Source organism: Trachypithecus francoisi, unplaced genomic scaffold (assembly GCF_009764315.1).
Source record: "Trachypithecus francoisi isolate TF-2019V2 unplaced genomic scaffold, Tfra_2.0 Lachesis_group2, whole genome shotgun sequence".
NCBI classification, from domain to species: Eukaryota; Metazoa; Chordata; class Mammalia; order Primates; family Cercopithecidae; genus Trachypithecus; species Trachypithecus francoisi.
This window is the reverse complement of record NW_022681465.1, coordinates 105678718-105700240: the sequence shown is the minus strand read 5'-3', so window position 1 is coordinate 105700240 and position 21523 is coordinate 105678718. Positions and strand designations below refer to the sequence as shown.

The 21523-nt window shown below is 37.1% G+C and overlaps 1 protein-coding gene across 1 annotated transcript in view; it reads left to right on the top strand.

The window, feature by feature from the left end:
• ANKRD31 (ankyrin repeat domain 31) overlaps positions 1–21523 on the top strand; it is a 185979-nt gene that overhangs the window by 88747 nt on the left and 75709 nt on the right. Inside the window, 4 exon segments of the mRNA XM_033179887.1 lie at positions 10201–10345; positions 16210–16262; positions 17328–18843; positions 20967–21137. Of these exon segments, the coding sequence (XP_033035778.1) occupies positions 10201–10345; positions 16210–16262; positions 17328–18843; positions 20967–21137 (1885 nt within the window).

Below are 21523 nucleotides of genomic sequence, written 5' to 3'. Positions count from 1 at the left end.
ACCAACTGTCTGCACTTACCAATTTCCTCTGTAGCCCAATACTTGGAATTCTGAAGCCTGCTTATGTACTCTCTACCTTTAAAAAGCTCTCTCCTCACCAAAGAGTAATAAATGACTTTCATTGAGTATCTACCTACTTTAAACCTACATTTAGGTTCTGTATTAGTTACCTGTTGCTACCTAACAAATTACCATAAAACTTAAAATAATAATAAACATTTATCATGTTGCAGTTTCTGTGAGTCAGGAATTTCAGAGTAGCAGAGGTGAGTGGTTCTGTCTAAGGGTCTCTCATGAGGTTGTAGTCAAGATGTTGACTGGGAACACAATCAACTAAAAGTTTGACTGGGGCTGCAAAATCTCTTTCTAAGGTGGCTCACTGACATAGCTATAGGCAGGAGCCATGTTCATTGCCACATGGATGCCTCCATAGAGCTGCTTGAGTGTCCTCACAATATGACAACTGGCATCTGCCAGAGTTAATGAATCAAGATCGAGAACAAGGAGGAAGCCACAATACTTTTTAACCTAGCCTTAGAAGTCACATACTGTCATTTCTGCCATATACTATTTGTTAAAAGCAAGCCACTAAAACTCCAGCCTGCACTCTTGAGGAGGGAAATCAGGCTCTACCTTTGGAGGTAGGAATGTTAAATTTGTAGACATATTTTAAAGCCACCAAGGGTTATTCACTGGAACAAGAAGAGAAATTTCAGTAAGTGGCTGGCATCACAGTCATCACTTATTTAGCTTAAACAGTAGGCCCCTTAAGGAAATACACTTCTACTTAAAGCTTGCCCATGGATTTTCACCTTTGATCATACTTTTGCATCAAGTACTTTCCTCCCTCTAGAATCAGCTTTCTTACATAAGAAGTTAGTAGGATAGAGAACAAAATTCTTTCAAGTACAGGTTAAGCATCCCTAACCCAAAAATCAGAAATCCAAAACTTTTTGAGTGTTGACATGACGCCGTGAGTGAAAAATTTCACACCTGATTTCATGTGATGATTACAGTCAACACACTGGCACACAACATACAATTTACTCAGTCACCCTAAGAGAAAAAGACCCTCTTAGCTCCCTTCAGCTGCAATTCAGCTTTTCTGGACATGCCCAAATTCCCTCATGCAAGCCCATCCACAAAGGGTAATAAAATAGCTCATGTTCAGACCAGATACACCAACACCTGACGGTGCCCCAAATGGGGCCAAGACCTATGTGCATTACTCACTGTGGGTTTTTTGCTTATTTTCTGCTCTGTGGTATAAATATATTATTGAAAGTGTCAAAAAGGCCTGCATCATACCCATAGGGTAGTGCAAATATTCCAAAATCCAAAATTCTAAACTAGTCCCAAGCATAAGCATTTCAAATAAAGAATATTTAACTTGTACTTTAAAAGACAATATTCTGCCTCTTCATCCCCAATGGAATATACTGTAAGAAAAAGAACTACCAAAATAAACATTTTAGTAGTTTCATTGTTAATAGTAATACTGGCATTGTTAACAGTAATATTGTAAGTATATTAGATGATAAAGAAATAGGTAATTCAGTTACTGTATTAAGAAACAAACGTTTAGCTTAAAAAAAAGACATACAAGTAGGTAGAGAACCAAAGGTATGCATAAATCTATACACTGAAGTCTGAAATGAAAATATCAGTATGAATTTGACTTTTTTTTCTTTCTAAAAGGATATATTTCACTGAAAATACCTAAAAGCAATAACATTCAATAGCAATGAGCATACCTAGCACCTGGGCTGTGATATCTAAGTAGATTTTTCATTAAAACATAACACGAGAACAGTATGGGAGAAACTGCCCCCACGATTCAATTATCTTCCGCCAGGTCCCTCCCACAACACATGGGAATTATGGGAGTACAATTCAAGAGGAGATTTGGGTGGGGACACAGAGCCAAACCATATAATTCCATCTCTGACCCCTCCCAAATCTCATGTCCTCACATTTCAAGACCAATGATGCCTTCCCAGTAGTCCCCCAAAGTCTTAACCCATTTCAGCGTTAACTCAAAAGTCCACAGTCCAAGGTATCATCTGAGACAAGGCAAGTCTTTTCCACCTATGCGCTTGTAAAATCAAAAGCAAGTTAGTTACCTTGTAGATACAATGGGGATACAGGCATTGGGTAACTACAACCATTCCAAATGAGAGAAATTGGCCAAAATGAAGGGGCTACAGGCCCCATGCAAGTCCAAAATCCAGTGGGGCAGTCAAATCTTAAAGCTCCAAAATGATCTCCTTTGGCTCCATGTCTCATATCCAAGTCACTGTGATGTGAGAGGTGGGTTCCCATGGTCTTGGGCAGCTCCACCCTTGTGGCTTTGCAGAGAACAGCATCTGTCCTAGCTGCCTTCATGGGCTGCTGCTGAGTATCTCTGGCTTTTCTAGGTGCATGGTGCAAACTGTCAGTAGATCTACCATTCTGGGGTCTGGAGGACAGTGGCCCTCTTCTCACAGCTCCACTAGGCAGTGCCCCAGTAGGGACTCTCTGTGGGGGCTCCAAGCCTGCATTTCCCTTCCACACTGCCGTAGCAGAGGTTCTCCATGAGGGCCCTGCCCTTGCAGCAAACTTTTGCCTGAGCATCCAGGCATTTCCATACATCTTCTGAAATCTAGGCAGAGGTTCCCAAACTCCACTTCTGTGCACTTGCAGGCTTAACACCATGTGGAAGCTACCAAGGTTAGGGGCTTGAACCCTTTGAAGCCACAGCCCGAGCTCTACATAGGTCCCTTTCAGCCATGGCTGAAGCAGCTGGGACACAGGGCACCAAGTCCCTAGGCTGCACACAGATTCAGAACCCTGGCTCTGGCCCATGAAACCATTTTTTCCTCCTAGACCTCTGGGCCTGTGATGGGAGGGGCTGCCGTGAAGACCTCTGACATGCCCTGGGGACATTTTCCCTATTGTCTTGGGGATTAACATTCAGCTGTTCATTACTTATGCAAATTTCTGCAGCTGACGTGAATTTCTCCTCAGAAAACAGGATTTTCTTTTCTATTGCATTGTCAGGCTACAAATTTTCCAAACTTTTATGCTCTGCTTCCCTTATAAAACTGAATGCCTTTAACAGCACCCAAGTCACCTCGTGAAGGCTTTGCTGCTTAGAAATTTCTTCCACCAGACACCCTAAATCATCTCTCAAGTTCAAAGTTCCACAAATCTCTAGGGCAGGGGCAAAATGCTACCAGTCTCTTTGCTAAAACATAACAAGAGTCACTCTTGCTCCAGTTCCCAACAAGGTCCTCATCTCCATCTGAGACCACTTCAGCCTGGATTTCATTGTCCATATCATTATTAGTGTTTTGGTCAAAGCCATTCAACAAGTCTCTAGGGAGTTTCAAACTTTCCCACATTTTCCTGTTTTCTTCTGAGCCCTCCAAACTGTTCCAACTCTGCCTGTTAGCCATTTCCAAAGTTGCTTCCACATTTTCAGGTATCTTTTCAGCAGTGCCCCACTCTACTGGTACCAATTTACTGTTTTAGTTTGTTTTTACGTTCTGATAAAGACATACCTGAGACTGGGCAATTTACAGAAGAAAGAGGTTTAATGGACCTATAGTTCCATGTGGCTAGGGAGGTTTCACAATCATCACATAAGGGGAAAGGCACTTCTTACATGGCAGCAGCAAGAGAGAGAATGAAAGCCAAGAGAAATGGGTTTCCCCTTATTAAACCATCAGATCTCATGAGACTTATTCATTATCATGAGAACCATATGGGAGAAACCACCCCCACGATTCAATTATCTCTCACTGGGTCCCTCCCACAACATGTGGGAATTATGAGAATACAATTCAAGATGAGATTTGGATGGGGACACAGAGCCAAACCAGACCAGCACTCCAGGTCTCTTTTGCCATTTGCATGGTATGTCTTTTTCCATCCTTTTACTTTCATCTTGTTTGTTATCTTTGTATCTAATGTATGTCTCAGATAGTATATTTTTAAAAAGAATCACATCTTACCATCTCTGCCTTTTGATTAGGTTGTTTAATCCATTCATATTTAATGTTGTTATTGATATGGTTGGATTTATACCTGCCATTTTTCTTTTTGTTTTCAGTCTATCTCATTTTTTTGTGTTTTTCCCACCTATACTGCTTTGTTTTACATTAAGTGAATATTTTCTGGTGTAACAATTTAATTTCTTTAATTTTTTTAGTGTCTTTTTGAGTTATGCTCTTAGTGGTTGCTCTAGGGATTACAATATGCATCTTAAGTTATCAAAACTGACTTCATTCTTCTGCTAACCTTTTTCCAGTGAGATATAGAAACATTGTTTCTGTATAGCAAAATTATTTTTCCCTATTTTTGTTCTTTGACTGTTATATATATTATGTTTTTATATTTTATAAATACAATATATTGTTACAAATATTACTTTATATGATCTTATATCTCTTAAAGAAGCTGAGATAAGAGCAAGTATTTACTTATAGAGTTTATTTTATTAAGCTTCCTATTTTACATTTCTGGTTCTGTGCATGTTTTCCTGTAGATTCAAGTTACCAACTGGTATCATTGTTTTACTCCAATTCAGCTTTATTATGATTTGCCTCTTTTGTGGTATGATTGTCAAGTATATTACATTTATAAATGTTATAGGCCTTATAATACAATATCATATTGTTTTATGCCATTGCTTTTTAAATCAGTTAAGGGAATAAAGGAAAATAAATATACAATTATATTATCTCCCATAATTATCTATATAATTACCATTACTCATATGCTTTTTCATGTGGATTTGAGTTATTGTCACTTGCTTTCAGCCCAGTTACCTTTAGTATTTCCTTTAAAGCAGGTCTTCTACCAATACATTCTATCAGCTTTTGTTTATCTGTGAATGTCTTTATTTTGCCTTCATTTTTGAAAGATAGTTTTGCTAGATATAAGATTCATGCTTGGCAGTTTTGTTTTCCTTTCAGCATTTTGACTGTCTCATCCCATTGTCTCTGGACCTTATTGTTTCTAATAAGTGAGATGTTAATTTTATTGGGGTTCTTATCTAAATGATAAGTTATTTTTCCTTTGCTGCTGATTTTGTCTTTGACTTTTAACATTTTGACTTTGAGTATGTCTAGATATATATCCCTTTGTATTTATCTTTTTTAGAATATGTTGTGCTTCTTAGATGTGTGTATTAATGCTTTGCATCAAATTTGGGAAGTTTTCAGCTATTATTTCTTTGAATATTTTTTTTTCTGCTCCTTTTTCTCTCTCTTGTCTTTCTGGAACTCCTGTAATGTGTATGTTGTTGTGCTTAATCATGCCCCATATTTCTCTGATGTGCTATTCATTTTTATTCATTCTTTTAAAAATCTGTTCTTCTGATTGTATAATCTTTATTAATCTGTCTCTCCAAATTCACTGATTCTGTTTTTCTGTCAGCTTAAACTTTCTGTTGAGGCCTCTGGTGAAGTTTTTATACTTTTGAATCCCAGAATTTCCATTTGATTTTTTGAAAACTTTCTGCTTATTAATATTCTCTATTTTATAAATCATTATCACCATATTTTTTCTTAATTCTTTAAACATGGCTTTCATCAGCTCTTTGAACATATTTATAATAGCTGTTTTAGAGTGTTTTTCTGCAAATATAGGCCCTCTCAAAGCAGTTCCCATGACTGCTTTTTATCCTGTGTATGGGTCATACTTTAGTGTTTCTTTTCATGTCTCTTCTTCTCTCCTTCTCACTCTCTCTGTCTCTCTTGAGACAGAATCTCACTCTGTTGCCCAGGCTGGAGTGCAGTAAAGTGATGTGATCATAGCTCACTGCAGCCTTGAATTTTTGGGCACAGGTGATCCTCCTGCCTTAGCTTCCTAAGTGGTTGTGACAATAGGCCTGCATCACCACACCCAGCTTTTTAAAAAATTATTTTTACTTTTATTTTTTGTAGAGATAGAATCTTGCTTGTGTTATCTAGGCTGGTTTAGAACTGCTGGCCTCAAGCCATCTTCCTGCCTTGGCCTCCCAAAGTGCTGGGACAGGCATGAGCCGCTACATCCAGCCAAAATTGGACATTTAAGATAATCTATTATAGCAACTCTGGATGCTGAGTCCCCTGACCCACATGCCCAGCTTGGGTTGTTTCTTTGTTTGATAAATTGTGAAGTCTATTTCCCTCACCGTGTGCAGCCTTGTGACCCTGTTTGCAAAATTGTTTTTTTCTTGTTTTTATCTTTAGCCTGGTTTCCAACAGAATACCCTTGTTTCAAGACCATTTAGTGGTCAATTATTGATTGGTTAGAAGTTGTGTTTAACCTTCCTGAATCAGAAAGGTTTTTACATTTTACTATTGGATCTGGTGTGGCTTACAGACTATGTTCATTCTTCAGGGAGTTTTGAGTTTGGCCTGCATTTAGCCAGGGACCAGTAACTCAGAAGTTTCCTCTCCAGCATCTCCTTAAAGGACATTGCCTTGGATATACACAGCATTCTTCTGGACCACCAAGATGGACTATAGTTTTAGCCAGGTTCTCTTTGACTATCTATTTGCTAATCTCCTAAGCTTCTGACTAGTCTGCCTCTATTATATCACGGCCATCTGTTACTCTTCACTCATTGCTGACTTTCTATTCTTGGTATTATCTTTTCTTTTAAAGGGTAGCATACATTTTCAGGTGAGTAGTTTCATTATCCTATTTGCTGTCTCTAAAATCTTGGCAGTTCTTCATTTCATTCTGTCTCTTTCAGTCTAAGATGCAGTGTTTCTGAGACAGAGCATTTTCAAAAAACCTTGTGAGTTTACCATGTGTGTCACAGGGATTCATGCCATTAGACAACAGGGTCTTTCATAGATCAGGGATTCATGCCATTAGACAACAGGATCTTTCACAGATCTTTCCACAGGCCCACTTATATTTCTGGCTTCTGCTGAGATGGTTTAATGGGTCCGTGAGTCACATTCCTACTCTTTTCAGCATTAACAAAGGTTTTGCAGCTATGCCCTTGGTCTTCTCTACAAAGCACACTTTTCTTACAGGAATCTCCAAGTTTTACCATCTTTTCCAATCTTGATGGACAGAATTTCCCAAATCATCCTTTTTGCCTAACAGTTCTTTCTTCAATTTATCTTTTTCTCCTCACATTTTACTATAATGCCTAAGAAGAAACCAGGTTGCACTCTCAGTGCTTCACTTGGAAATCACCTCAGCTAAACCTCTAAGTTTAGCACTTACAAGTTCTGCTTTTACACAACTTGCAGGACACATCTAGGTTTTCTGGTATTATATAGCAAGGAATGTCTTTCCTCCAGCTTCTAAAAACATGTTCTGTATTTCCTCTGAGCCCTTGCCAATAATGCCTTTAATGTTCATTTTTTCACCAACATTCTGTTTATGATGATATATGCATTATCGAAGATGACACAGGTTCTCTCTAATGTGCTCCTCCTGAGCCCTCACTGGTAGGATCTTTAACATCCACATTTCTACCAGGTGTCTGTTCAAGACAATCCAGGCTTTCCAGTTCCAAAGCCACTTCTACATTTTTAGGTATTTGTTACAATAGCACCCCACTTTCTGGTACCCAAATCTGTATAGGTTTCCTATGACTGCTATAACCCAGCACAAACTGGGTGGCTTAAAGCAACAGAAATTTATTCTCTCACAGCTGTAGAGACTGGAAGTCCAAAATCAGAATCACTGGGCTAAAATCAAGATATCAGTGGGGCTTGACTCCCTCCAGAGGACGTAGAGGATAATCTGTTACTTGCCTCTTTCAGCTTCTAGTGGCCACCGGCCTTCCTTGATTTTGGCTGCATCACTTCAACCTCTTCCTTGACTTCACATCACCTTTTCCTCTGTGTGTACATGTGAAATCTTGTTCAGCCTCTTTCTTAAGGATACCTGTGATGGTATTTAAGGCTCAGTGAGATAATTGAAGATAAGCCCCTAATCTCAAAATCCTTAACTTAATCATATTTGCAAAGATCTTTTTTCCAAATAAAGTTGACATTTACAAGTTGTAGAGGTGAAGACATGGATATCTTTTGGTTAGGGTGGATAAGGGGGCATTTTCAGCCTACCACAATAAGTGCGGGAGGGACCTTGACTTTCCACTTAATACCTTTCTGTAATTTTTAACTTTTTTTGCAATGTACGAATATTGCTTTTATGATTTTAAACATGAATTAACATGTTAAAATTAAACATGAATTAACACTAGAAGAACATGCACACATACATACACACATACCTCAGAGTACGAAGTAATTAAAAAGTAGTTTCAAAAGAGATGTTGTATACCTGAGACCATCTAGTTATTATCTCAAAAGAGAGATATATATCTTCTTTAAAAGCCTGACACAGTGGCCAGACGCAGTGGCTCACACCTGTAATCTCAACACTTTGGGAGGCCAAGGCGAGTGAATCACTTGAGGTTAGAAGTTCAAGACCAGCCTGGCCAACAAGGTGAAACCCTGTTTCTACTAAAAATACAAAAATTAGCCAGGCGTGGTGGTGCACACCTTTTCCCAGCTACCTGGGAGGCTAAGGCACAAGAATCGATTGAACGTGGGAGACAGAGTTTGCAGTGAGCCAAGATCATGCCACTGAACTCCAGCCTGGGCAACAGAGGGAGACTGTCTCAAAAAAAAAACCAAAAAACTGACATAATATAAATTTGTGCTAATCATTTTATTATAGGAAGATAAGGAAAGTGTAGCTGTTGTGTTTGTGAATGGCACAAACTAGATAATATCAAAGGTAAGAGAGAAAGATTCAAACTATTTTAGTAGACTAAGATGCTTTATTATAAAAGGAAATATATATATATTTTTAATCTTTAGGTACATACACTATATAGAAATTTATATCCTTCCTCTCATTCCATACATTAACATGGAAATTTAGGCTTCTTTTAGTATAATGTTACTTTAAAGCCTACTCACCATATCCTTCCTGCCCTACATTCATTCTTTTACTAAACAATACTTTTTAGTATTTACTTCACATAAGACACTAAGATAGTCTCTGGGAATATGAAGACATATATCTGTAGTAAAAGCTTTGAAGCAACTTAAACATCCATTAATAGGGTACTGGTGAAATAAATTATAGTACGTTCATACAGTATACTATTACTTAGCTGCTGAAGAGAATGAGGAAGTGTAGTCTACACTGATATGGAACAGTTTCCAAGGACTTGTTGGGAGGGTGGGGGAAAGAAGGCAAAATACAGAGTGTATATAATATATGACCATTTGTGTAACAAAAATATGTATACACACATATTATGTATACATACATATATACATACCTATTAGACTAGACTATTGCTGGAAAATTTCAGAATAAACTAACCAGGGCTGACTCAGGAAAAAATAATAGTACAGGGGTAGAGGAGGGAAACTTATTTTGCATTGTATTTTCGTCTGAGCCTTCTGTATTTTGAACCATATTCATTAATTTCCTGCTGAAAAATAATAAATTATTTTTAGAAGGAAAAACCCTCAAGAAAGTTAGAGTACACTAGGAGAGACTGATATGAAAGAAATAAGCATAATATAGAGTATATTGGGCAGTAATATGTGTGTGAAAGGAAGGAGAAGTCATTTTTCTCTGGGCAGCAGCAGGTGGTGAGACATTGGGAGAGCTCAGGGAGAGCTGCATAGAAGAGGTTGTTTGAGAAGTAGTAACAGTAGTAACAGATTGATCACTTTTTCCCCAACAGTCTGAGGAGGAGCAGCAGCAGCACAGGTATAGATGGAAGATGTAATTATCTCCTGGAACCTGTTAAAATTGTATTTACTACTATAGAGCCCAGTACTAATTATTTGTGTATTTGCTAACTTCATTTCACTAGTGGCTGAGCCACCAACGTTTCTACCTCAGCCTTTCTTGCCTCCTGTCTTTCTGCCTGCCTGCTTTCCCACCTTCCGTCCCCCTTAACTCTTTCTCCCTTTCTTCTCTTCCCACCTTCTTTTTTTTTCTTTCTCCCTTTCATTCTTCCTTTAGTCTTTTTTATTGAGAAGAAACTCATGTATCAACGAGTTAAAATTCAGTGCAACTACATTAATTCTTTTTTTATTGGACAAAGATTTATAGATAAATCTAAACTGTGTTTTCAAAAGATATATTTGATGTTACTTAGAGTTGTCTGCTAGCACACATTTACAGTAATATACCCTCAATCTGGGTTCCCTTACATAAGCGACCTTTTTCTAGGTGGCAGAGTTACTTCTTTTGAATGGAGCTGATCCATTATTTAGAAATGATGATGGAAAATGTGCTTTGGATGAGGCCAAGGATTTATGTATGAAGCGTCTCCTTGAGAGATATATCCCTAAACATCAAAAATGTCTGACATCAGGTAAGATTAAACTGCCCTGTTATAACTATTTGTCACATCAGTAAAGTTACAGAAATTTAGTTTAGAATTAAAGAGATTAAATTTATTTTTCTCATGAGTGTTGAGAAAATCCATTGAATAGTGTCTTTTCTTCATTCTTTTAATAAATCACACTGAGTTGTTTGCAAATGCACAAAGGACTCTAAAAGAAAAAAGAAAGGTAACACTTTTCTGCAGGTTATACATTGCAAACAATTAAGAAACCTTTTATAAATTTGTTTCTTTTCCCCAAAATCCTTTGACTAAATAACATTATATGATGTAAATTAAATTTGGTTATATCCTTTTCAGTGAAATGGCCAGGATTATTTATATTAGTTCCCTAAGAATATTTTCTTATGGCTATACTTTTTCCCTCTCATCCACTGCTCTATTAAATTGAACAGCAAAAGAACTTGATCTGTAGTTTTCAATAAAAAATTATGTAAACATAATTTAAATACATGACATATTATTTATACTCTCTAATACATTTGTTACATTTTTTGGTAACAACTCTACATTCATCTGCTCCGAACTCTGCAATGACTCTCCCTTTAATCTAGAAGAAAAGCCAGTATCCTTTACAATAGCCTAGAAGTTCCTGTATCAGCTGGCCACCCTACTGGTTAACCCCTTTTACTAGTACTTTCTACCACCGTTACTCAACTTCAGTCATGCTGGCCTCCTTGCTTTTCCTCAGATATGCCTCCCCAGCCTCCTTCAAGTCTTAGTTCAAATGTCACCTTTTCAACGAGGCCTAGACCACCCTATTTAATACTGTAACTGCCCCCTTCTTACCCTCACTATATTAGTTATCTATCAGTATGTAACAATGAATTCTAATACTTAGCAGCTTAAAACAAACATGTTTTGTCTCACATCGCTTCAGAAGGTCAGGATTCTGGGAGCAGTTTAACTGAGTGGTTCTAGATGAGTGTCACAGGTTGTAGTCATCTCAAGTTGCAACTAGGACGTTGCAGCTAGGACAGGAAGATCCATTTTCAAACTCACAAATGATTGTTGGCAGGCCTCAGATCATTGCTGGCTGTTGGCTGAAGGCTTTAGCTACTTGCCACATTAGCTTCTCCATAAGGCTGCTGACAACCTGGCAGCTATCTCAGAGCAGGTGACCTAAGAGAAAGAGAATATACCTAAGACAGAAGCCAGTCTTTTCATAACCTAATCTCAAAAGTGATATGTCATCACTTGTGCCATATTCTGTTTGTTAGAAGTGAGTCACTAAGTCTGGCCCACACTCAAAGGTAGCAGAATTAAGCTCTACCTCTTAAAGGGAGGAGTTTCACAAAATCTATGGATATATTTTTAGAATCATTATACACACTCCATTCCCTCTGACCCTGCTCTGCTTGGACATTCCCCATAGCACTTATCACCCAACACATTAGACAGTTGACTTATTTTTCATTTTCTGTCTTTTTCCTCCAGAATCTAAGCTCCATGAAGGAAAGGATCTTTGTTTTATCTACTGATTAATATTAAAGTGTCTTATACATAGCATGCATTCAGCAAATATTTATTGAATAAATATTGTCAGTCCTCTGAAACAAAAACAAAAACAAATTCTTTCCATTCAACAGATCAATATGTGCTTTATTGCCATTTATGAAACTATAGTTTAATAAAAAATTTCCCCAACAGATATTTTCTCCCAAAGGCTTTCATATATTATTATCTTCAACAACAAAGGGTTCTACATTTGCAGTTCCCCGTTTGTGCGCAGGAAAGTTTAGTCTGAAAATCCTTCTAACCATGAAGTGAGTGGGCCTCCCTGCATGTCCTGTATTTCTCCCTTAATAGAACAAAACTTAGGCTGGCAGTGGAAACCTATCCTCTGCTAAAGCTCTGTGTCTTCCTGGGGACAAATAATACAGCTGTGGCTGTTGTCACTTCTTTGATACAAATATAAATTCAAAGTTCTTTGACAGCAAGTAATCAACCTAAGGCTGAAAAGGGAGCTTCTTGACAGAACAACTCGAGAATTAAAGGAAAAACTGAAGATCCAGACCTTAGAAAGGTCAAGAATAAAAGGAACTCCAGGGATCTAGGCAGCAGGAACCAATGGCATCTCTCTTCAGAGAGCTGCCTCTGAGGATATGTGCTGGGCAGGCAAAACAACAGATGCTCTCTAACCCACCTCCACTGGAATTTGTTTTCTGTGGAGAGTGATTCATTCATTCATTCATTCAATCAGGGTTGCTATGTGTCAAACACTAAATAGTGCTACAGCCTAATAATACAAGATGAATAAGAAACAGGGATAGCAAGCAATTACGATGAAGAACGTGATAAAAGAATGCTCAGGCCCTATGAGAGTACATAACAAAGACACATAACCCAGCCTCCTTCATGTCCAAGAGGATAACAGGACAGATATTACATATCTATCTTGGTTAATGATTAAATGTCAACACAAACCCTTTGATAAGTCTATTAGAAAAGACCTTTTCCTGATCTAAATGGTTTTAAATGAAATTTAAAGTACATCTCTGTATCAGTTTTTCTCAGGCTGCTAATAAAGACATACCTGAGACTGGGTAATTTATAACAGAAAGAGGTTTACTTGACTCACAGTTCCACAGGACTAGGGAGGCCTAAGGAAACTTACGATCATGGCTGAAGGGGAAGCAAACACATCCTTCTTCACATGGCAGCAGCAAGGATAAGTGCAGGGGAACAGCCCTTTATAAAACAATCAGATGTTGTGAGACTTATTCACTATCAGGAGAACAGCATGGGAAAAACCTGCCCCCATGATTCAATTACCTCCCACTGGGTTCCTCCCATGACACATGGGGATTATGGGAGATATAATTCAAGAAAGATTTGGATGAGGACACAGCCAAACCATATCAATCTTCCCAGCTGCATTCTATTTAATATAAAACAGTTCTTCCAATTATTGTTGGGTGTGTCTGTTACTGAAAATTAGGTGCAACTGAGCAATCTAACAACCAGTCATGAGACTAGTTTTTCTTTAGGGTTAATGGATCTATTTATTATTTTATGGCCACTTATTTTATAAATAATATACTTAATCAAGAAATGCAGTTGTCTGAATGCTATTGACTGAGAACTAAGTCCTGGATCAAAATATTCTACTTTTATAGTAAAGAGAAAACTTCATTGATAATTGAAGGCTACCAGGAGTAATTAATTAGTGGTTCATTAGAGCAAAAGACTTCCTTCCGTGTAGCCAAATTGCATGAGAAATGAGACAGTAACTTGTTGAAGTCAGGTCTATAAAAGCACATTGAGATAAATTATTAAAACAATCATATTAACATTTTAAGCTATATGGAAAATTGCAAATAAACTATTAAGTTGGAGGCAAAAGTATATTTTTAAATTATTGCTTTGATAATCTGCTTAACTGCTTGACTTCTCTATTTTAAATAATTACAACATGCATTGTTTTGCTCTTCTGGGAATGCTTGCTACAGCATTCTAGTCCTTTCTCCAAATCCAGAATCCCCTGTTGGCCAGTGCCCACTTTTAATCTATTCCTACCCAGTGAAATTTATTTCATGTAAAGGAATTCCAAACATTTCTCCATGGTACTAAGCTCCCACTCTTTCTTTGTGAGAGAATTTACTAAGATGGGTTGCATTATCATGTCTCACTAGATGGTTTGAATATTTCTTAAGTTTGAACTTTCAAATTCCAGGATTAATTATCAGCCTACTTTTCAATATGAATGCAAAATTAGGTTAATTAAGAATATTTGTATGTAAATAGAGAATATTATTTCACTTAAATAAAGAAAATATTCATTTTTAAATTCCAGATGGAGAGCTTTCAAGTCTGGGAATGATGAATAAAGAACTTTCCTCATATAAAATATATTTGCTGCTTTTCTAGCTTAAAGTAAAATATATCTACTTTGATGTAGGAAAAGGTTCAGTCCTAACTTTATAGCCTCAAAGGCTATAAAGCTTATAGGGTGAATTAACATTTCTAATTTTCTTATCTGTAAACTTGGGTTTATAATATCTATGCCTCTGTTTACCTATGGGATTGTTAGTGTGACTACTGAAGTTAATATATGTAAATATCTCAACACAGTACCCAGTACCTTATGGGAACTCAGAGTGGCAGAGGGAAAATAATATAGCTATATCACCAAATATCACCACCTCAGAATTTATACCTGGGTATTAAGTTGGTTGTATTAGGGAATGTAAAGTCTTAAAACTGAGAGAAAATAAAGCCCTGTTCTTCCTTCCAGATTCTCTTAGGAACCATGTCCCTTGCAGGGTGGTTTCTGGAAAATATGATTTTTCTACTCTTTTATTTAAGATCAAAGGTTTGGAGAAGGTATAGTGTCCTTTTGCTCTTAGAAAATGATAACAATAATAATGAAGCACTTTCTCTATACCTAGGATTCATGTAAGCACTTTACATGGATTATATAATTTAATCTTCACCATTCTATAAGGTTGAATCTATTATTGGCTTTCATTTATGGGCATTTTATGGAGGCAGAGACATTAAGAAATTTGCTCAAGGTCAGCCAGCTGGTAAGCGGATGAGAATCAAGACTGAAACTCTGGAGTGAGTCCCCAGCGACGGTGCGCCAAAGGAATAGCACCTTTTTGCTTGGTAAAAGGACATTATCTTTGACTTTTTTCACCTGTATGAGGTGAATGAATCAATGTCAGACTTCATTATGCAGCTCATAATTTGATTGCTATCATGAAAATTGTCCCCAAGAAATAAATTAAATTGCTCTGTTTTTGAATTACATCCTCATTAAAATATTTTACATTTCTAGCTTATATTTAGAGAAATTTGTGTTATGTATCACATCTAAGATGTTCATTAATTTATTCCTTCCTCTGTCAAATATTCCTTGAATATTTCCTGTGTGTAAGTCATTGTTTCCAGGTTTTTATCTTTTGTAGCCAAATGCATATATAGGTAACTTTAATGCTACTTTCAGTATGTAAAGGAGGCTATGAAAGAGACACTAAAATAATTCCTTTTATTATCAACTTAGGCTTTTTAAAAATAATCTTTTCCCCCCTGTACATTCATAAGATGATTGGCCTTTTCCATCTGTGTATGTTTTACTTTGAAGAGAATGCAGCATTCAATTAGGACCTTATTAAGCAGACATATTAGGAGATGATAATCTAATTAATTATAAAATAATTTTTTACTTTATAAAAGTAGCTTGCACACAGTTACATAATCTATTGAATGAAGAGGTCGTATCTGGATATATCTGTGGGGAAAATAAATACTGAGTTTAGTGCCAATCTTTAGTATTAGTTATTTTGTTAGATCTGTTTTGCTTTCCCTATATAAATGTTTTAGCTCTCTTAAGATAGTATTTGATTTCTAATATGGGAATTATAGGAATGTTATATGTGCCAATTTTTTTTTTTTTTTTTTTTGAGACAGAGTCTTGCTCTGTCGCCCAGGCTGAAGTGCAGTGGCGGGATCTCAGCTCGCTGCAAGCTCCGCCTTCCGGGTTTACGCCGTTCTCCTGCCTCAGCCTCCCGAGTAGCTGGGACTACAGGCGCCCACCACCTTGCCCGGCTAGTTTTTTGTATTTTTTAGTAGAGACGGGGTTTCACTGTGTTAGCCAGGATGGTCTCCATCTCCTGACCTCGTGATCCGCCTGTCTCGGCCTCCCAAAGTGCTGGGATTACAGGCTTGAGCCACCGTGCCCGGCTATATGTGCCAATTTTAATATAAAATGTTTGCATAATTTCACTTATTCCACTTGGTTTTCTCATGGCAAAGGACTGGTAGGTTTTAGAAGTCTAAAGTCTAACCACTATAAGCTGTTTTCATTGATTTTCTCTTTTTGTTCACAGCTCAAAGGAGTAGCATTGACCCACTAGACATAGAGGATGTATACCAACACAAGGTATATCTATGTTTAGTAATAAACATTTTTATAGGGATATAACTTCTGGTTGTTTTATAGATTATCAAAGGGAAGAGAAAGACTGCTGAAGCTTCAGTAATAGTGACTTTACATTTGCTTTTGAGACACTAGAATAATTGCATGAGAATCAGAGGGTTCTGGGCTGTTAGTTTGTAGCATATCTGGGCACACTAATATATTCGTAACCATTTCCTTCCTCCTCCTCTTTATGGAGTCTAAGGTTTATCAACCATGTCTAATTTCCTGTGGCCTAAGCATAGTACAGGGAGTCAAAGGTATTAGCCCATCCCTTCAAACTTTACATGGTGGGCAGTTACTCTTCATCTGGTACTTGAATTGTGGTGAATGAGAGGAAGCTGTGTTCCTGTTTTAATCTTAGCAGCCCATAATATTTTTTTCATACAGACCAGTTGAAGAGCATATCTGTCTTCCTGTTTTTAAGTCAGTTTTTCTGCTTCTATCTCATAGTTCTCCCAGATACCAGAAGAAGAAACCCCTAATTCTAGCTCCGCCTATATAACAATTGGGAGAGGAGAGTGTTTCTGAAGCATCTGTGCAAAGCTTCGTTGTAAAGTTTAGAGTCTGACTACTGGAATCTTCTTTCTTTGATTTTCTCTTTTTGTTTACAGCTCAAAGGAATAGCGCCAACCCACTAGACACAGAAGACGTACACTAGCAGAGTTTCCTTGTAAAGGAAACTTTGATCCGATTGCTTTAAAAGGCTATACAAATTAAGTAGATTAAATTTTTTTATTATGTTTAATAAGATTAGTAGTGCTAAAATACTGGCAAGAAGGAATTAAAATCTACAGTAGAAAATAAAGATTAGTATACATGCAGAGTCTAACTCTATTACATTTGCCTTTCTTCTATTAGTCTATGTTTCTCAAATATCAGGTTGGCTATATCCCAGCAGGATCTGTGGTTAGATTGAATTAGAAATAATAGTTTGAATCAGATAATAGTTGATTTATCAATAATCCAGATTGAGTTGATATAGTACTACAGCTGAAATTTAAAGCTAACTATATTTTTTTTCTATAGAAACCAAAATTCAGTTCTAAAAGTCACATTTGGCATGTTTATAATGAAAATTCGAACAGACAGAAGCTGGAACATGTAAAAGTCAATAAAGGAAGCAAAGAGAGTTTATTTATAAATAAAGAAGATGTATATGAATATTACCAAAAAGATCCCCAAGACACAAAATTTGGTAAATCCAAGCATACGCAATCAACTCTTAACCAGATATACTCTACAGGACTCAGAAAGGGCAACCTCCATAACGTCAAAGATCCCAACACAAATGTGCCAAAAGGTATAGGAAGAAGAAAAACACAACGTAAAAGGACTCAAGTAGATGATGTAGACTGTAATCCAAGAAAGACACTAGCTGTCTCTCCTTCCAGGAGAATAAACAGATTGGTTACCTATCAGCAGTGTATTCTAGAAACCCTTAATGACCTTCCAGAAGAATCGTGTGAACCTTCCAGCTTAACTCTGTCAAGCCTGAAAAATGGATTAGATAACAGTACTGAGGCTTGTTCGGTTTCCAAAGAGACACACATCCAGAACCTGGATTTATCAGATAGTCAAGAAGTTCAGTGCTTGGAATTAGAATCCGTTGACCAAACTGAAGCTGTTTCTTTCCCAGGACTTTCATTACATAAAGAAATCACGTTACCACTAGTTACTACAGATAAGCAGCCTCACACTCTCCAGGAACAACACCATGTACTTTATAAATCTTATGAAAACAGTAACTTGGTCCAAAAAGATGAGAGATTTAACAAATGGGAAAATTCTTTCCTATCCTTTGTAAAGGGAAATTCTGATAATGATGATGATGATTGCTGTACCTCTGAGAAGGCTATAACATCTAAAAAGGTGATGTGTTCTACAGACTGCAAAAAACACTGTAATTTTAAGGAGAGTTTAACAAATAGAAAAGAAAAGGATTTTCAACAGTTTTTAGTTTCTGAAGATCATTTTTCACAGGAAAATGAGTTACAAGCAGTCAGCCTAACCACACTTCCAGAACAGGAAGCTGTTAATTTTTCTCATTCAGATAATGCAGTTGTTTCTGAACATGTTGCAAATTATGAACAATGCATATTTGGACCTTCTTTTGATCACTCACATGGCAATCCTGAGCAAAATTCCCTGGCTTGTATGAGAACACTTCCGACACATGAGGTTTCAAAGTTGACTAACCATGTGGAGCTATTCAAAAAGCCACAGGATTATATTCCCAGAGAACCAACTTTTTTAATGAAACAAGCAGATACACATATTGTGCAAGAGGTGGCAAAGAATTGTGACACTGAAAGGAATTACGCTGACAGAGACAAAAAAATAATTTATTCAAATGAGCCTTTATCCATAGTTGTTCATTCTCAAGTAATAGAAACAACTAAAGTTGAAAAAAGGAGACAAAACCATCTGGAAAGTGAGACTATACATGATATAGATTCTCATTCCACTGACAATATGAATAAAGAATTGGCCAACATCTCACAACTTAGTCAAAGAGAAAAGAAGGAAATTTCTCACAAACCAGGTATTAGTAATATTGCTTAATCTGTACACATTTCCTATAGATTTACTTATTTTTATAGAAATTTCCAACTGAATTGTATTCAACTGATGGCCAAACTGAGAAGAATGAGGATATGTGGGCCATATTTTGAGATGCCACTAAGCCTAGTAGTTAAGTAATAGTGATTACTTTTGAAGTCAAAACAATGTTATCAAAGATGGTTGCTAAGCTGATATTGACTGATGGTAATGAACAGTATTTTTTAAATATAATTATTATTATACTTTAAGTTCTGGGATACATGTGTAGAATCTGCAGATTTGTTACATAGATATATACGTGCCATGGTGGTTTGCTACACCCATCAACCCATCGTCTAACATTAGGTATTTCTCCTAATGCTATCCCTCCAGAAGCCCCCCAACTCCCAACAGGCCCCAGTGTATGATGTCCCCCTCCCCATGTGTTCTCATTGTTCAATTCCCACTTATGAGTGAGAACATGTGGTGTTTGGTTTTCTGTTCCTATGTTAGCTCACTGAGAATGATGGTTTCCAGCTTCATCCATGTCCCTGAAAAGGACGTGAACTCATCCTTTTTCATGGCTGCATGATATTCCATGGTATATATGTGCCACATTTTTTTAACCAGTCTATCATTGATGAGCATTTGGGTTGGTTTCAGGTCTTCGCTATTGTGAACAGTGCCACAATAAACATACATGTACATGTGTCTTTATAGTAGAATGATTTTTGGGTATATACCCAGTAATGGGATTGCTGGGTCAAATGGTATTTCTGGTTCTAGATCCTTGAGGAATCACCGTATTGTCTTCCACAATGGTTGAACTAATTTACACTCCCACCAACAGTGTAAAAGCATTCCTATTTCTCCACATCCTCTCCAGCATCTGTTGTTTCCTGACTTTTTAATGATTGCCATTCTAACTGGCATGAGATGGTATCTCATTGTGGCTTTGATTTGCGTTTCCCTAATGACCAGTGATGATGAGCTTTTTATCATATGTTTTTTGGCCGCATAAATGTCTTCTTTTGAGGAGTGTCTGTTCATATCCTTTGCCCACTTTTTGATGGGGTTTTCTTCTTGTGAATTTGTTTAAGTTCCTTGTAAATTCTGGATATTAGCCCTTTGTCAGATGGATAGATCGCAAAAATTTTCTTCTATTTGGTAGGTTGCCTGTTCACTCTGATGATACTTTCTTTTGCTGTGCAGAAGCTCTTTAGTTTAATTAGATCCCATTTGTCTATTTTGGATTTTGTTGCCATTGCTTTTGGTGTTTTAGTCATGAAGTATTTGCCCATGCCTATGTCCTGAATGGTATTGCCTAGGTTTTCTTCTAGGGATTTCATGGTTTTGGGTATTACGTTTATAAGTCTTTAATCCATCTTGAGTTAATTTTTATCTAAGGTGTAAGGAAGGGGTCAAGTTTCAGTTTTCTGCATATGGCTAGCCTGTTTCCCATCACCATTTATTAAATAGGGAATCCTTTTCCCATTGATTGAATAAACAGTATTTCTATCACTCTTTCTGTTGCTTTTTAATATAGTACTTATTTAGCATCAGGAAACCTAACAATATTTTGATAGCAGGAAATTGTTAGGTCTATTCATTTCAACTATATACTGTATTCCCATCAGAGCTGCAACCAGCAAACTTTTTGTCTGTTACATAAAAACATTTTTAAAAGCTTCCATTTCCTTAAACAGTCCAGCATGGAACAGAAACTTTAAAAAGTTAGAAATTCCGGCCAGGCGCGGTGGCTCAAGCCTGTAATCCCAGCACTTTGGGAGGCCGAGACAGGCAGATCACGAGGTCAGGAGATCGAGACCATCCTGACTAACCCGGTGAAACCCCGTCTCTACTAAAAAATACAAAAAACTAGCCGGGCGAGGTGGCAGGCGCCTGGGTTCCAGCTACTCAGGAGGCTGAGGCAGAAGAATGGCCTAAACCCGGGAGGCGGAGCTTGTAGTGAGCTGAGATCTGGCCACTGCACTCCAGCCTGGACGACAAAGCGAGACTCTGTCTCAAAAAAAAAAAAAAAAAAAAAAGTTAGAAATTCTATTTTCTGGTTGTATAACCAGGTAGGAGAACAACAACACTGATATTGTAAAATGTTTGTTTCAGATGAGGAATTAACTAATAACATCAGTGGAGATGGAATAACTAGAAGAAATTGTGAGGAGATAAAAGAAAAAACAGAGTCAGAAATGCACATGCCTGCTAATAGCCAAGAACACAAAACAGTTCAGAATTTTGGAAAAAAACAAAGTTTCTTAAAAACGACCTGCAACCTAGGTTTGTATTCCTATAATTGTATAGGTTAAAGTTTACAAAATCAAGCACAGCAATTCAGTCTACTTCACGGAATTTCTAAACTTTCAGATATATTGTTTCTTTTTGTGGTTATTCACTGATTTATATGACTATTTCAGCGATATTTGTTGTTAAGGCACCACTTGAGAATCCGATAATCTTTAAATATATTCATGTCATACTTCTGTCTATGACTTCTAATTTATCATATTAGAGGAGATAAGGTAAACTGCAGACACAGCAAGAATATTCAGTGGGGACAGCAGGCATGAAATGTGTCAGATTCTTTAGATACTTCCATTCAGCCCTTTTAACATAAGGGAAATCAAAGAAACATAGCCATTATTTTGTTTTGTGTCAGATGAATG